Below are 19,101 nucleotides of genomic sequence, written 5' to 3'. Positions count from 1 at the left end.
AAAGAGATGAAAGAAAGAAAGAAGAGAAGAAAATGGTAAAAAGGAAAAGAAGGGAAGAAAAAGAAGAAGTCCATGGAAGACATTATCATCATCATCATCAAAAACATGATTTCATCTCATCTTCTTAACCAAACTTCACCATCTTCATCTCTAGATGTGAGTTCCATAGATAAAATTAGCTTTAGGGGGGGGGGGGAGATTTCATGACTTGGGAGTTAGGGTTTGTGTGATTCCATGATAAATTATTATTGTTCTTTATTTTATGTTTTGTTGTTGATTGATTCTTGATGATGTTGTTTTATGTTGTTATTGTTGTTATTGTTATTGTTGTTGTTGTTGTCTCCTTTGATTGTATGTGTGTTGTTCTTGAATTATACCTTATAATTCATTATTTTGGTGTTAGTATATGAATGGGAATGGTTTAGAATGGTTAAGGATGGAAGAAGATATGTTTAGGGAGGATATTTTTTAGAAAAGTTGCAGTGACAATCAACTTTACCCCTGTGACAATCGATTGTCATGCCCCAAAATGTTATTTTTTGCTTAGCAGAATGTTTGTGAGCCTTAGTGCAATCGATTGCACCTGTGTGACAATCGGTTGTCACCCCTATTTTATGCAAAAAAGATCCCTTTGTTTAGTGGTTCTAATGCATATTAGGAGTCCCATAACTTGCACCATGATATGTATGCATTATGTTAATATTAATCGGTCAAATTACATGAGGTCAAGTGGATTTTAACCTAGAATCCTGATTAGGTTAAATCAATTGGTAATTGAGTTTCTTAAATCTGTTTTGGACATGGTCGAAAGTGTTAGGAAGCTAACATAGAGAACTATGATATAAAAGATATGTCTCTATGACTTATCCCAATGAATTATTCGCTTTAAGTCTGGTGAACCCCCACCATAGGATGATCAGACAAATATTGTTATGAGACTAGGAAGTGGAATAAGTTAGTATGAGGTGGGTTGTGTGATAACCTTGCCGAGGGTTTTGTAGTGTGTTATATTACCATGTGTGCCTTATGTAGGCTATGAATTATATCATGATGCATGATTTATATTGTGAATTGTTATTGTGTGGTTTGTGTAATAACATGATTAAAATCTTATGAAGATGGGTGAGGAAACCTAGAAGCATAACTAGGCGAATGACTTAGAAAGATAATCTACGTTATGGGAATGAAATCATGTGGTGATGCTTGGACGCAATGGTACCTCGGTGTATATCATGGACAAGTATTTGCCTGATTATGAACCAATAAGCTTTGTATGGAACATGTGTATGAGTGGATATGATTATCTGAGAATTTATATGTAACATGAGAATTAGTGAATGTATCACCTAGTATTAGATGGATACCATGAGGATTGATTGAAATTTTGGTGAGGAACCTTTGTTACAAAAGTCTTATTTGGTTAGGAGCCTTGCTTTGAAGGTCCTATTATTATTTTGAACCCTAATCACATATTTTGATAGTGATGTGCACATACCATTTCAGAGGCTCATGTAAAGCGATAAATGGGGATGTTGCACTAATGACTCTTGCCTCAATTAGGTTTGAGTCCTAACCATGGCGGATATGGGGGAAAGTTGGATGCCTAAGTGGTTTAGAGTCATGTACGGTGAAAGATACTCTAAGTGGGTTTGAGTCTCATACAAGTGACAGTCGCTCGAACTGAGTTTGAGTCTCATAGAGGGCCCGATATCCACCACGAAATTCGAATCATACGGGCATGCATGAATCTATCCTGGCCTAGACGTACATCCATTTGGGGATTAAGGTTTTGTGGCTTCCGATTAGTGATCGACTGAGTAATGAGAACTCGGGTGACATGTTTCCATACATTGTAAATATCCCGTAGACACTTAAGTCTTGGTTATGTTGTGTGAGTGATACACGAGTACCAAGATGAAGACTTGAGTTAGTAATCAATTAGAAAACCCTGTAGAGCTTAAAGGATCCATAAGATAGGGTAACTCACTGATATTATCATCTCACCCCATATTGTTGTTGCTTTTCAGGTGTTGTGATAACACCGAGTCACATAGTTTATTTTGACTCGATTTTCACATGTTTTATTATTATTTTGTTTCATTTTGTAATATTATGTTGGTAGTTTATGCTTGTTTCAGGTACTTTACGAGTAAAAGTCGATTTATGAAGAAACCAAACGAAAATGGCAAAAAATGGAGAAAAATGGAAAAAATACACATGTGGCCACCTACATGGCACCCACCATAACGCCCGCCATGACTAGGCCAGCGTGGACATAAGATTACGTTTCTTTCCCTTTTCTTTGAGAGATAGAGCCAGATCTTGGCTCCAATCTCTACCATCTAATTCCATAACTATATGGAACAAATTGAAGAGAAATTTCTTGGCACGATACTTCATACCAAGCAAGACGGCTATGCTAAAAAGCTAAATCAACGGATTTAGGCAAAAAGACAACAGATCTATTTTTGAAGCTTGGGAGAGATACAAGGATACGTTGAGGCTCTTCCCACATCATGGACTTGAGATATGGCTGATTATCCATACTTTCTACAATGGTCTCTTGTACAACACCAAACTAACCTTAAACGATGTAGCTGGCAGCGCTCTAATGGATAAACCTTACGAAAATGTCTATCAACTCATAGAAAATATGGCGTAAAACCACTATCAATGGGGAGGTGAGCAAATTTCTGCAGAGAAACCACTAATGAAGGGCACAATGTATGAAGTAAATGGCATAGACCATGTCAATGCTAAAGTGGACGCCCTCACTAAGAAGATCGAGAGTTTGACCATAACTCCAATAGCTACAGTAGTTGTTGCAACTTCTAATTGTGAGTTATGTGGAACCCCTAGACATAAAACTCCCGAATTCCATCTATTGGTTGGCATTCCGTCCGACCAAGTAAATTATGCTCAAGGTAACCCATACTCCAATACTTATAACCCTAGCTGGAGAAACCATCCAAACTTCTCATATAAGAACAACAATGCGTTGTTTGCTCTAAACCTAACACCTGTTGTTCCCCCAGGTTATCAAAAAGGAGCCCTCGCTACTCCTTAAGCATCTAAGAAGTCAAACCTTGAACTAATTATGGAGAACTTAATTTCAAACCAAAGCCAACAAAACAAAGAGTTCACTAACCAGAACGTTCACACGAATGAGCTGATTAAATAATTAGCAAGTAAGGTTAACTTTATGGCTACTCATAATAAAATGTTAGAAACCCAAATTTCTCAAGTAGCCCAACAATAAGTAGCCACAGCAGCCCCAGCTGGAATATTTCCTGGCCAACTACAACCTAACCCAAAAAGGTCATGCTAATGTCATCACACTGCAAAGTGAGACAGAATTAGATGGCCAGTGGATCCAAAAATTCAAAATTCGCCCATGTCTCAACGAAATGAAAAAGAAACCGAAAAGGTAACAAATAATGAACCAAATGACAATGGGTAGGATAATAAAACCAAAAAGGCAGTCGAGAAAGAGAAACCATATGTGCCTCTACCACCATATAAGCCACCCATTCCTTATCCTCAAAGACTGGCTAAATCCAAAACTGAAGGTCAGTTTAAGAAATTTGTAGAGCTTCTGAAACAACTCAATATTATGATACCCTTTAAAAAAGCTATTACACAAATGCTTTCCTATGCCAAATTTCTTAAAGAGATCATATCCAATATGAGATAGTGACGCTTACTACAGAGTGTAGCACCCTCATTCAAAATAGCATGCCCCCTAAGTTAAAAGATCCAAGTAGTTTTTCCATACCTTGTGTAATCGGAAAATTTGTCATAGACAAATCCCTTTGTGACTTAGGAGATAGTGTCAGTTTAATGCCCCTTTTGATCTGTGAAAAACTCAAATTAGGCGAACTAAGACCCACTAGAATGTCTCTCCAACTAGTTGACCGCTCTGTTAAATTCCCTGTGAGTATGCTAGAAAACATTCCTATACGAATTGGTCAATTTTACATTCCCACCGATTTCATAATAATGGACATAAAGGAATATTCTAATATTCCAATCATATTAGGAAGACCCTTTTTGGCCACTATTGGTGCCATTATTGATGTGAAACGAGGAAAACTAACCTTCAAGGTTGGTGAGGAGAAAATTGAATTCATTCTTTCACATTTTCCAAAGGCACCTGCTATAGATGAAACCAGTTGTTTCATAGACATCATCGACGAATGTATAAAAGAAATAAAGATGGAACCACCTAAGGGTACTGAAGTCCTAAAAATTCCAGCACCTCCTATATTAGAACATGATGAATGGCGTAGACCATATGTGGATGACAATTTGAGAGAATGCCTTGCACTAACTCCCAATCCTATGCCTTTCCCAAAGAAACCTTCTATAGAACTTAAGACGCTTCCCAAAAACCTAAGGTATGAATTCCTAGATAAAGAGCTTGAACACCCAGTAATAGTCAACGCAGACTTAGGTCAAAAAGAAACTGAGCAGTTATTGGATGTTTTAAGGAAATACCATACAGCCCTAGGATATAACATCTATGATCTCAAAGGGATCAGTCCTTCTATGTGCACGCATCGAATTATGCTAGAGGGAGACTCAAAAACCTCAAGAGAAGACCAGAAGAGAATAAACCATATTATTAACGATGTAGTTAAGAGGGAAGTACTAAATCTACTAGAGGCAAGTATTATATACTTAATATTCGACAGTAAATGGGTCAACCCAGTACACGTCGTACCTAAAAAGGGAGGTGTTACAATAGTCAAGAATGACAAAGGCAAAGTTGTAGCAAAGTGTGTTGAGACAGAGTGGTGAATGTGCATAGATTATAGAAAATTGAACAAAGTCACCCGAAAAGATCATTTCCCTTTACCCTTCATCGACTAGATGCTTAAACGATTGGCTAGACATTCTCATTTCTATTATTTGGATGGCTACTCAGGATTTTTCCAAATCCCAATTCACCCTGATGACTAAAAGAATACCACTTTCACATGTCCCTATGGCACATTCGCCTATCGACGAACATCGTTCGGGTTATGTAACGCTACTGTAATGAAGGAGAATTGCGATCCAAAACGCAGCGGAAATTAAAAAATTTCTCCTTAGAGATCCTTACGAATGGTCATGATCAGTGATAGAATATTTACCTCGTGTGACGATTGAAACCTTTGGTGCAGATCTCTTGTGACAATCAAAACCTTTGATGCAGATCCACGGAAACGATCACGAACGTTGAACGATGACAACGTCTCTACTCAGTCCACACGAACGGGTTCCTTCAATCTTAGTGCTAGCTGGTACGAATGAAGGCTTTGAGTGAGAGAGAGAGTGAGAGAAAACGAAAATAATGCAACCGCAATGAATGCTTCTGCACAAGGGTTCTATTTATAGAACCACTTGTGTGGGCTTCAAGCTAAAAGCCCACTTAAGTGTATTTTGGCCCATATCTTATAATATGCCCAAAATCACTTAAGCCCATGGTACCTAACCATATTTCGTATTCTACTCGAGTACACCGTACCTTACGATGTTCTATAATTCACTTAAGGGCACCGTACCTTACGGTATTCCTTAGTTACTCTATCTCTCATCAATCCGTCCTTTGTATGTGACCCTGTAGGTTTTCGTGACGTTGGCAATTATATTAAATCACGCATTTAACATAATAAACAGTGAGCGGTATCTAGCAACACATCACTGCTACCCAAGACACGAAAATGTCATGTGATCTGACAATTCCTTCTGTGATAATACTTATGTGTATAATTACCCTTTTACCCTTATGTCTATATTGAACACAAGGTATAGACCGTGTCATCCTTGTCCAGTTCAATATTGGGCCGATAGACATTTATCCTGTTACGCAGGATGGGCAAATTCCATCTAGGACACTGATGTCCCTCAGCATGCTTTGTGGAGTACCCATCAACTGTCTTTATGGTTATCCAGTTACGGACAACGATGGATCAGCAATAAAGCACTCGACTCCACATCTAGGATCCATAGTGGTTTCTGGTCGAAGAGTGGTATACACCATTATCATCATGAGAATAACTTATGACACTTTGCATAACTTTCTATATAGTATTCTCATAGCGGGTCAATCCGGTATAAATATTACTCTTAATATTCATACCTATGTTTAAGACTTGATAACTCTTTATCCATGATCCATGAGATGTGATCACCAGTCTACAAACATAATAGTCTTAATGCTTTAATGTTATCCCACTTCACACTAAAGCTCGACTACGGATACTTTAAGAATAGTGTCCTTATGTTTAATGTGTTCTCATGATTAAGTCACACTTAATACATTAAACGGACTATCTATTCCAGGGACTTTATTAATCAACCATAATAAAGAAAAAGCCTTTTATTATTAATAAATAATTCGATACAAGTACCAAAAGTATTGGCCTCTAGGGCTTACACCAACATGTAACATTTCAATGATGCATGATGGCGATCTTTGCAAATTTTATAGATAACATCATGGAAGTGTTTATGGATGACTTCTCAGTTTGCGAGCATAATTTTGAAGGATGTCTTGGGAACTTGGAAATGGTACTAGAAAGGTGTGTAAAGGTTAATCTTGTTCTCAACTGGGAGAAATGCCACTCCATGGTTCAAGAGGGAATCGTACTTGGACACATAGTGTTAAACAAGGGGATTGAAGTTGATAAGGCAAAGATAAAAGTAATAGAAAACCTTCAACCTCCCAAAATTGTTAGAGAAATACAAAGTTTCTTAGGTCACGCTAGTTTTCACCGACATTGCATCAAGGATTTCTCTAAAATAACTTTACCTTAACTGGTATGTTGATGAAAGACGTTGAACTCATCTTCAATGACAAATGCTTAGAAGCGTTTCGAATGCTCAAACAAACTTTGATCTCTGCACCCATTATACAACCTCTAGATTGGAATGAACCCTTTGAAATAATGTGTGATGCAAGTGATTTCACCGTCAATGCTATCTTGGGACGGCGTAAGGATAAGAAGCTTCACGTCATTTATTATGCGAGTAAAACCTTGGATGAGGCGCAAATGAATTATTCCACCACAAAAAAAAGAACTCTTAGTTGTAGTGTTTGCATTAGATAAATTCTGCTTTTACCTAGTGGGAGCTAAAATAATTATCTATATTGACCATGTTGTTATTAGGTACTTATTAAGCAAAAAGGATGCTAATCCAAGGTTGTTAAGATGGATTATGTTGCTACAAGAGTTTGATTTAGAAATCAAATACAAGAAAGGAATTGAGAATGTTGTGGCGGATCACCTCTCTAGACTCGATAATGTAAAAGCTGACCAAGTGCCTATCAATGATGACTTCCCATATGACTGGCTTATTGCCCAGTTAGAAAATGGCATATCTGAATGCTCTCAAAGAGATGATCCCTGCGAAAAAGGAAACTCTGAAACTGAAAATAAAGAAATCATGGAAGCCGCATATGCGCAATCCAAAATCCCTTGGTATGCTGACTTTGTCAACTATCTAGCGGTTTGCATGCTTCCACTTGAATTAACTTACCAACAAAAGAAAAAGTTTTTCCATGACCTAAAACACTATTATTAGGATGAGCCCCTCCTATTCAATAGAGGCGCCGACGGTATTTTCTATTGATGTGTCCCTGAAAAAGAGATAGACAACATTATAACCCATTGCTACGCTGCACCTTATGGAGGGCACGCAAGCACATCCAAGACATGCACTAAGATCCTATAATTTGGCCTCTATTGGCCTAGCTTATGGAAGGACGTCCACACCGTAATTCTCAAATGTGACTGGTGCCAACGCACTGGAAACATTTCTAGATGCGACGAGATGCCATTAAAAACATCTTAGAAGTGGAAATCTTTGACGTATGGGGTATTGATTTTATGGGCCCTTTCCCATCCTTATTCAGAAACAAATTTATACTCGTTGTGGTAAACTATGTCTCAAAATGGATCGAGGTTATAGCTTCTCCCACAAATGATGCATGAGTCGTGATTAAACTTTTCAAGAACATAATCTTCCATAGATCCGGTGTGTCTAGACTCGTCATTAGTGATGGTGGATCTCATTTCATTTCAAAAATCTTTGAAAAATTGTTTCGTAAATATGGAGTCCGACACCGAATAGAAATGCCTTACCACCCACAAATGAGTGGTCAAGTTGAAATTTCCAATAGGGAAATTAAGAAGATATTAGAGAAGATTGTTGCAACATCTAGGCAAGATTTGTCTTCTAAACTTCACGAGGATCTATAGGCATATAGAAAAGCTTACAAAACTCTCATAGGAACCACACCCTTTAAATTAGTATGTGGTAAATCATGTCATCTGCCAGTTGAGATAGAGCATAAAGCTTATTGGGCCATTAAGATCCTAAACATGGACTATGTTGCCGCGTGTGAAAAGCAAATCCTAGAGATTCAGGAATTAGAGGAATTTAGGTTAGACACCTATGAGAATGCCCAAATCTATAAGGACCGAATTAAAAAATGGCATGATAAGTGTATAACGGGGAGAGAGTTCAAACAGGGTGAATTAGTTTTTCTTTTCAACTCTCGATTAAAACTTTTTCCAGAAAAACTTTGTTTCAGATGGTCTGGACCTTTTGAGGTTGTCAAGGTTTTCCAAAATGGAGTCGTTGAGATGATAGGTAAATCTAACGAGACATTCATTGTGAATGGACAAAGACTTAAACATTATCATTGTGCTGATAACGTGAACTCTTATACTAGCTTAAATTTATCTGAGTTTCCCGTCACCTTAAAAGATTAGCAGCGCAGGAAACTTTGTCGAGCTACCGACATTAAATATAGCGTTGCGTGGGAGGCAACCCACAATTTCCATTTTTTTATTTCATTTTATGTTATGATATTTTCCAAAAAAAAATTCATTTTATGTTATGACATTTTTCCACTATGTTTTATGCATTTTTATTACTTTTCCAAAATCAAATTTTGCAACACTAACAATGATGTAGGCCAAGAATATCCCAGAAGCCCAAAAGAGCAAGCCCAATCACGCTAGAGGGCATGTTGTTCGCCACAAACCTTATGGCGTCCGCCACAAACTCTAAAGCCAGAAAGCCCAAAATTATAAAGTGTGGCATTCGCCACACACCCTGTGTCAGTCGCCACGAACTTACAGAACGTGAAAGTCAGTCTTAAACCCATATGTTTACTTTCCCACTTAGTCCTCTTAACTTTCAACCTACCTCATTCATTAACCATTTCAAATCCTCCATACTCCCCAAAATCCCTCATTATTTCTTCACTTTTTCACCTTCCACTCTCAATATTATTTAAACTAACACCTACCATCACCAATTTCACCACTCTCACTCTTACATATTTCTCTCTTCACCATACCTCATCTACAAACTCTAACAATGACTCAAGGAGGAAATGTTGATTTTAGTGGAGTAATCTTTTGTGAAGGTATAGACGATCGGAAGCAATAAAAGCACTACGAAGCTCTACTGAACCGGGACATCATCCCGACAAGGTATGCAAATGACTCTTGCCTATGTAGTCTAGGATTGTTTGATAGTGTATACTGGATGTTTGATAGGTTGAGTTTAACATGTTTTTACGCATGCAGATATCCCACTTATGTTAGTTTAACCTTAGAGTTTCTTAACTTTTTATCGTACACTACACATATTTGGACTGTCAGCACAATAGGCACTGTTAAATTCCACATGTTCAACAAGGAATATGAGTTTAATCTAAACCAAATGGCTGACTTGCTACAGTTCCCTCACGGATAGGGTGTTATTTGTGAAACACCCTCAGATACTGATTGGCCACATGAAGTTGGTCTATTATGAGAACAACTAACCGGTAACCAGACTGATAATTTTGAGGGTAATAATGCCACACAAATTCATAACCTGACCATATGCTATTTTTTCCAAATGTTGGTGCACACCATTTTTGGCCGGGAAAACAAGAGTAGAATTAATGCTAAGAAGTTATTTTATATACACTATTTTTTGAGCAGACACAAGTTAATTTAGCCCCGTTTTTGTTGGCTCACATGCGAGCGGTTTGCATCACTAAGAAGGGGCATATCGCATTTGGATGACTCATTACTTCCATAGCTCGTGCCCTAGACCTACACGCGGAGCTTGCTACGCTTGACCCTCTACCCTTGCTCTCCCTAGATATTGATGTATTACGCCATTTATGGTTAATTAAGAACATGAGGGATGAGAGGTTTTAATTTATGATAGCCAACAGGGTGGTCCCTAGTATTATTTTACCTTGCCCAAACCGCACCAATGTACGAGTGAGGGCAAATTGGACATATAAACTGAATGTCGTGCTGAGGCCTGATATATGATATGCGTCAACAACAAACAGGTATGATGCAGCATACAGGCTAAATTCAAACAGAACATGCAACAATAATAGAGCATATGGGTCAGATGCAAGCCTTTCAGGCAAATATGACAAAAGATGTGCAACTGATCCATGACACCCAAGCTTCACTTCTAGGGAACCTGCGAGACTTAAGGGCATCCCAAGACACCACGGTAGGTAACATTCAACAGGTTCAGACATCACAAACCGCCATGGTGGAACAGGCACAACAATGGCAGACCTTTCAAGCTTATATGGAACACCACCACCAAGAGATGCTAGAGCATGTCCAGTTTTCTCAAGCAGGTGAGGATCACCGTAACAACCAATTGGACTCTTTATCTTATCGGTTGTCTAGCATGGAGGTCCAGATACGGGGAGAACATGGTCGAGGTGGATACAGATGAGGTGGGCACGATCAAGGTGGACAAGGCGGTTGGTGGCAAGGCTAAGGACGAGGCCAAGGCAGATATTAATTCTATCTTCCAGGTTTGTCATTCCTTTTTCTCACTATTATCGAAACATTAAGGATAATGTTTGGTTTAAGTGTGGGAGAGGAACTTTATCGCTTTCATTTTTTATTGCTTTCTAGTTAGATTTACTATTTTTAGTTTATTTTATGATTTCATGATTTTATCTTTTTTTTTACTTTTTATTACTGTTAGTAGAGTCATTGCATGTGTTGTCGAGTCATTATGCGTGGTTTTCTATTACTTATTGATTCCTCCACTTTCTTAAGCCATACCAATTTTTTTGACTTAGAGTAATAATCCATAATTTTAAAGTTTTAGGCTATAGACAATACTTATGATAGATTGTGGAAACTTGGGAAAATTTTACAAGATCGGTATCGTTTTAACACCGTGAATCTCCCGAATATATATATAAATTTGAGTACTTATCATGTCGTAACCTGAAACTCTCATCCTTTAATTTTCCTTAAGTAGTTTATTCAGCAGCCAGCACCATCCCAAACACACGCTACACAAGAAATCGATGCAAATAAGTGTATGATCTTAAGCTTAAAAGAGAAAAGAAATACCAAATTAATAAGGATGTTCCTTCTAAGTTAGGTGACCCTCATCCGGTCATTTAACCCAACGGTACAAGCCTCTTTTGATGATATCAGTCACGCTAAAGTGTGAAGAAAAGAAAATAATATATATATATATATATATATATATATAGAGAGAGAGAGAGAGAGAGAGAGAGAGAGAGATCATAGTCACTAACAGATTATCTTGCTATGAGTGTGGAAGGATAACGAGCTTAATGTGATTGCACTAGAATGAAAAAAAGGATAGAGAGACGGATGAGTAAATTAGGCTTAGACATGACGACATGATTCAGATTGATTTAATTGGCGGGAGACTTATGTCTGCACCATACAGATTTGTGTTCCCACGATATCCTTAGTGAAGAAGTTAGTACCTGTTGATGCAACTCTAACTGAAATTGAATTTATAGCCTAGAATGAGTATCTAATTGCAAATGTTTTCATGAGTCTTGAAAAGTTTTCATTATGTGTAGAAATTTCTTGAGGACAAGCAAAGGTTTTTGTAACTTGAGTAGCGCCTAAGAGGGGGGTGAATTAGGATCTTTGAACTCTTTTTCCGATTTATGAAAAACTTTGTTCTTTCTTTTCTGGTTATGTTAAGCGATGAACGGTAAAGTGTGGAAAGATAAAGAACACGAAGAAATATTCTGGTTCCCCTCACAGATCGAGAGTACTCCAATCCCCTTTCAACATGAAAGAGATTTCACTATCTGTTATGACTTGTACACGACAGACACAATCACCAAGATCAACCTCTTGTGATTCACCAAGTTGATATGAGAACAATCCTCTCAAACTCAACTCTCTTGCTTCCAACAATCCTGGACAGCAAGGTGTTTACAAAACACACAATCTTATTTTTTAACAATTCTAAAAAATAAGATACAGATTACAATAATGGATTGAATGTAAAGTTTGTAGTATAATGATCACTCAAAGTGATATATCAATTTGCTTGATCTTCTCTTCCAATGAAAATAATTCACAACACAAAGATATTAGATTGCTCAAGAATTTTCTGTTTTGAATGATATGAAAATATGCAGAAAAATCTTGAATGAAGATTTAAAACAACAAGTGTGAATTCTAAAAATTCTAAGAGATTGATTGGAAGAGGTAAAATTTGAATTTGAAACATCATGTATTTATATGCATATAACACCTCAAATGAAACATTATAATATTCTGAAAGAAACATGAACAATTATCAAAGATGACATGAAAAGATTCCATGAAATGGTGCATGAAGAGGTGTATGAACAACCACTGATTTTTCAGAAATGCACAGTGGTAAATCGATTTACATAATGGGTAAATCGATTACCCTGTTGCAACGTTTAAAATTTTTCAAAATCTTTCAGTGGTAAATCGATTTCCCTAAGAGGTAAATCGATTTCCCTAAGAGGTAAATCGATTTACCTAGTTAAAAAACTTAAAATTCCGCTTCTGGAAAAGTAATGCTCCAGTGGTAAATCGATTTCCCTAATTGGTAAATCGATTTACCTAAGTGAAAAAATTAATTCTTTGCATTTAAAAAATATGAAGGCTCTAGTGGTAAATCGATTTCCCTTATAGGTAAATTGATTTACCCAGTTTGAAAATGAAAAATATGATTCTAAGACATTTTCCATGCACTGTAAAAAGTTATGCAATAGCCATATGAATACTTGAGCATCTAAGACTTTAGTGAAGGTAAGTATTCTCATCATACCTTCTTGAAGTGAAAAGCTTAACTTCTTGAATCAAGATGTTTTATCATTGGATAAAATATTTGCCTTCTTGTTGCTTGGAGTTTTGTCTTCATCAAAAAACATTCATCATAGAGAGGTTTGACTTCACATTCTCCCCCTTTTTGATGATGACAATCCTCTTTGATGCGAGCAATTTCCGGAAACAAAAATTTCTCCCCCTGAGATGTATAACTCCCCCTAAATTTGAGAAGCTTATGATCATGTTGACTTGATCATCTTGAAGGAGATTTGTATCATTTGTACCTTAAGAAATTCACAAGCATACAAGCATAATTCATAACACCTTTCTCACCCTTTGACATTATCAAAAAGAAGGGAAATATGGGTGAAAGATAACCACATGGAAAATATAAAATAGAATATATAACATAACTAGTAAAAGAAAAACAGCCTTATGCATGCCAAAATGGAAATCATAAACAATGCAAACAAACAAAGTTGTGGTACCAAGTACCTTACACCAAAATAGTTCAAATATTAGACATAATTAAAACATAATGAAACCAAATATGCAATTAGCAACCTATAACAAGAATAATACAAACAAATATAAAAAGACTAAGGTTGGTTCATGTTATTGTTGGTGTTGTTGTAGTTGTTGCCTTGGTAAGGAAATTGTTGAATGGGCATAAATATAGGAGCAGGAGCAGCCGGATTATTTGGATCATATGGAGGGATATTGAGATACGAGTAGAGATAAGAGAAGTTTTGATTCATGTCGGTTTGAAGAAGGTTTATGCGGTTGGTGGTGGCTTCATGATTTAGAGCAATTTGATTATTTGCCGAAAGCCATTGGTCATTGATGGATGTGTTAAGGTTGGAAAATTAAGATGTCATGAAGTTAAAGAGGTCTTGATTACTTAAACCACTTGGAGGAGGTACATCTTCACCACCATTTTCTTCTTGAGGAATCTCTTCATTTTCTTCATTATTGCCACCAATAAACATAATCGACTTAGTTTCCGGATTATACCGATAGCCCATCCGCTTGTCCACATTCTTGATAGAGATTTTGTGACTTCTTGTATCCATAAGACAATATTCAACATCACTAAAATCAACATTAAAATACTCTATAATACGAGTGATGAACCAAGCATAAGGAAGAGACTTAAACTTGTTGGTGTGAGTCATCAAAAGGTGAAGAATGAGATGTGACCAATTAAGCGAAATGTCATTCTTAATAGCATACAATGCTTGCATCTCCATATCGGTAACAGTATAATGATTTGAATTTCTAGGAAATATAACATAAGCCAAGAAATAATGAAGCAACCTATCATTGATGCAAAAGTTTCCAGCACTCCAAAAATCTTTTGGTGGTTCTTCCCCACCATGAGATTCAACCCTTTTTACATGATATTCGCCTTCTGATATCCTACTTGAGCCAAAATAAAATTCTCTTTTATTATAATCATTCCATACTTCATCCTCCGGATCATATAACATGTGACCATCCGAGGGAATGTCCAAAATTTGACCAAGTCTCTTAGGGGTCAAGGTAATCTTTTTCCCTCTAACATGTGAAACAAATTTTCCATTCTCAATGCACATGTTACAATAAAACATTCTCACTAAATTTGGATAATAGGGTCCAGAAGAAGTTATGAGAGCCCCTAAACCTAGAGAGATTAATTTATCTTGAAAATTAAAGCATTCTTCAGGAAAGGAAGAGAGATCACTGAATTTTGGAGTTTGAACAATCTTCTTTTGATAAAACTTTTGATACCTCTCCAATTCTTCTGGGGTGTGATCTTTGAAGAAATGTTGAACATCCATGGATGATGACGAAGCTTTTTCTTTCCCTTTTCCAGCAGTTCCAGCTTTTCTCTTAAGTTTTGATGCCATGAGTAAAGGTTAGGAGATGATGGAGATAAGCTTTAATGAAGGTTTTGGGTGATTTGGAGAAGATGAACTTTTTGAGGTGAGAGCACCAAGTGGGCAGATTCTGGCTGTTAGGTTAAAGTGAGGTTTTGTGAGAAAAAATTTCTTTTAAATGGGAGAGAGAAGAGATGTGATTGGACCAACCAAAGTAAAAGAAAAGAAAAAAATCTGAACACGTAGAGGTAAATCGATTTACCCCATAGGTAAATCGATTACCATATGGCCAGAAAACACAAAAAGTGAAAAGTTTCAGGGGTAAATCGATTTACATCATGGGTAAATCAATTTACCTAGTTCAAAATATGCCAAACACGAAAAAAAACAATGCTACTGTTTTATGGGTAAATCGATTTACAGCATGGGTAAATCGATTTACTCAGTGCCAAATATGCCAAATACAAAAACCAGTGCTACTATTTTATGTGTAAATCGATTTACATCATGAGTAAATCAATTTACTCAGTGAAAAAAGCTAAAAAAACACATATTTTTATCAAAGATTCATGCAAGAGACACCCAATGAATCATGTAAAAGAAAGGAGTAGAAGTAGAGAGCCATGAAATAAATTTCAAAAGTAAATAGATGAGTTGGAAACGTATGTGCACCTTTGATTATTGATGTGTTTTTGACGAATTATATGTCACACTCATCTAGAATCCCAAGTTCCCTTTGAATTTTGTAAAATGGTTCTCGCGCCAAAGGTTTTGTAAAGATGTCGGCAAGTTGATTATGAGTATCCACAAATATGACTTCGACATCTCCTTGAAGCACGTGGTCACAAAGAAAGTGATGTCGAATGTCAATATGTTTGGCTCTTGAGTGCATGACCGGATTCTTTGTAATGTTTATTGCACTTGTGTTGTCACAACGAAAAGGAATGCATCCAAGATCGAGTCCATAGTCACGAAGTTGTTGCTTAAGCCAAAGTATTTGAGCGTAATAGCTACCTGCGACTATGTATTCTGCTTCGGCGGTGCTTAGAGCAACACATGCTTGTTTCTTGCAAGCCCACTAAACTAATGCATTTTCAAGGATGTGACATGTACCACTAGTACTTTTTCGATCAGTTTTACATCCTGCATAGTCAGCGTCAGAATAACCAACTAAATTGCAAATACTACCTTTAGGATACCATAGGCCGACATTTGTTGTTCCCTTGAGATATTTCATGATTCTCTTAACAGCGGTGAGATGTGACTCCTTTGGATTTGCTTGAAAACGAGCACAAAGACACATACTGAACATAATATCAGGACGACTTACCGTCAAATAAAGTAAAGAACCAATCATACCTCGATACTTTGTTATATCAATCGAAATACCTGATTTATCTTGATCAACATAAGTTCCGGATCCCATCGGAGTAGACATTGCCTTGCAATTATCCATGTCGAATCTTCTTAACAACTCTTTGCAGTACTTTGATTGATTGATGAAGATGCCATCCTTCAGTTGCTTAATTTGAAGTCCAAGAAAATAATTCATTTTAACCATCATGGACATCTCGAATTCTCCTTGCATCATTGATGAAAATTTTTCACACATGTCTTTGTTGGTTGAGCCGAATATGATGTCGTCAACGTAGACTTGAACCAATAAGGTGTTGCCTTTAATCTTCTTGATAAATAAAGTTTTGTCTATTTTACCTTTTTCAAATCCCTTTTCACAAAGAAAGTTGCTGAGACGATCATACCATGCTCTAGGTGCTTTCTTTAGGCCATAAAGAGCTTTCCTCAATTTGAAAACATGTGAAGGATTTTTGAAGTCTTCAAAGCCCGGGGGTTGTTTGACATAGACTTCTTCTTTGATGTGGCTTTCAAGCATACCTACAAAACAAAATTAAGTTTTGTTAGGTACCCAAATTGCTTTGGGTCCTTTATAATTAGTACCTTTCTCAACCCATACATAATGCACCTTTGCTACACTAAAGTTTCTAACATAGCAAGCATTAGGTGTATGGCCAATAATACCACAATAAAATAAGTTGGTTCAAAATTGCTTTTATATATAGGAACATAGAACTTTTTCTTTGTAAACCTTTTCTTTTTAGGATGTTGATGCACAACTTTTGGTGTGTTGGCTCTTTCTTTTGGAGATTGATCCTTAGGCCTAACAAAGATAGTTTTATTTGAACTTGGTTTAGAAAATTTGGAGTAACCAAGTCCACTTTTGTCATTTGAGTACCTTTGTTGGCTAAGAACCCCTTCCAAACCAATTTGTCCTTTTTCATACCTTTCAATGACTCTTTTAAGTTGGACAATTTGGAAAGAAAGAGACTCACAATTTAGACATCTTCTTTTCACTAATCATCTTTTGTTTTTCATTTTCCAAATCTTTTTCAAAAATTTCAATCTTTTCTTCTAAGGAAGAAATTTGTTTCTTTTGAGATGATATAGTTTTATAAAGAATTTTTCATTCATTTAACAATTCATTAATTGCAACTTTTGCATCATCGTCAAAAAGAGAAAAATAATTACTAACCTCTTCTTCGTCATCGAAATGATGAGAAGCCATTAGCGCCAAGTTTGCACGTTCCTCGCTATCCGATCCGGATGAAGAACTAATTTCATTGTCCTCCCATGCAACATATGCATTTTTGTTCTTGAAATTCTTCTTGCTCTTGAATCCGCCTTTCTTTGAAAGTTTAGGACATTTCGGCTTTATGTGGCCTTGCTTTCCACATTCGTAGCATGTTATATCTTGCGTAGATGTGGTGGTCTCCTTTTTCCTGAAATGTCTATTCTTTTTAGCGTTAAAGGATTTATCATTTTTGTTAAAGAACTTACCAAGCCTTTTAACAAGGAGCATGAAATTCTCATCTTCCTCCAATGCGTCATCATTTTTATCTTCTTTTGAGTCTACCTTCAAGGCAATTCCTTTAGATTTATTTTCTTGACTTTCATGTTTCTCAAGCCTACCAAGTTCTAACTCATGTTCTTGAAGTTTTCCAAAAAGTGATGCGGACGCCATTGTTGAAAGACTTTTCTTTTCGGAGATAGCCGTCACCTTTGGTTGCCATTCTCGAGTCAATGATCTTAGTACTTTAAGATTGAGATCGTCATTTGTAAATGTTTTTCCGAGAGCAATCAAGTGGTTAGTCAAGTGAACAAATCTCTTTTGTAGCGCCACTATGGATTCTCCGGGCAGCATTCTAAACATCTCATATTCTTGACTTTATGTATTCAACCTTGATCTCTTTACTTCGGCGGTGCCTTCATGTGTCTCCACTAAGGTGTCCCATATTTGTTTCACTGATTTGCATTGAGATATGCGGAAGAACTCGTCCATGCTTAAAGCACTTTGAAGAATGTTTATTGCTTTCTTTTCATTTAAGATTTTTTTCTTATCATCTTCATCATACGAACTCTTTATCTTTGGAGTACCAATGCCATTGACCACACTCATCGGATTATGCAGGCCATCTTCAACGGCTTCCCATATGCCTTCTCCTTGGTTTTCTAAATGTGCCTTCATGCGGATCTTCCAAAAATCAAAATATTCTCCAGAGAAAAGTGGTGGTTTGTTACTACTTCCACCGTCTTTAAAAACCGGATTCGTGCTTGCGGAAGCCATGCGGATCTTTTAGGAACATGTTACCTATAACCTGCTCTGATGCCAATTGTAAGTTGAGTAGCGCCTAAGAGGGGGGTGAATTAGGATCTTTAAACTCTTTTTCCAGTTTATGAACAACTTTATTTTTTCTTTTCTGGTTATGTTAAGCGATGAACGGTAAAGTGCGGAAAGATAAAGAACACGAAGAAATATCCTGGTTCCCCTCACAGATCAAGAGTACTCCAGTCCCCTTTCAACATGAAAGAGATTTCACTATCTGTTATGACTTGTACACGACACACACAATCACCAAGAACAACCTCTTGTGATTCACCAAGTTGATATGAGAACAATCCTCTCAAACTCAACTCTCTTGCTTCCAACAATCCTGGACAACAAGGTGTTTACAAAACACACAATCTTATATTTTAACAATTCTAAAAAATAAGATATGGATTACAACAATGGATTGAATGTAAAGTTTATAGTATAATGATCACTCAAA

At 36.7% G+C, this 19,101-nt stretch overlaps 1 protein-coding gene and 1 non-coding gene across 2 annotated transcripts; both read right to left on the bottom strand.

Moving 5' to 3' along the window:
• Positions 1-2,416: 2,416 nt before the first annotated feature.
• LOC127116638 (small nucleolar RNA R71) lies at positions 2,417-2,523 on the bottom strand. Its single transcript, XR_007801447.1, has one exon. It is a non-coding gene; the product is annotated as a small nucleolar RNA R71 (small nucleolar RNA).
• Positions 2,524-16,055: 13,532 nt separating this feature from the next.
• Positions 16,056-16,433, bottom strand: LOC127097174 (secreted RxLR effector protein 161-like). The gene is made up of 2 exons (XM_051035687.1): positions 16,337-16,433; positions 16,056-16,255 (listed from the first exon to the last, which is right to left on the bottom strand). The coding sequence occupies exons 1-2, from the start codon at positions 16,431-16,433 to the stop codon at positions 16,056-16,058; spliced, it is 297 nt and encodes a 98-aa protein (XP_050891644.1).
• Between the last annotated feature and the right edge of the window lie 2,668 nt (positions 16,434-19,101).

Source organism: Lathyrus oleraceus, chromosome 1 (genome assembly GCF_024323335.1).
Source record: "Lathyrus oleraceus cultivar Zhongwan6 chromosome 1, CAAS_Psat_ZW6_1.0, whole genome shotgun sequence".
Lineage (NCBI taxonomy): Eukaryota > Viridiplantae > Streptophyta > Magnoliopsida > Fabales > Fabaceae > Lathyrus > Lathyrus oleraceus.
Note: the sequence above shows the minus strand (reverse complement) of the source record. Positions and strands in the feature narration are given on the sequence as shown.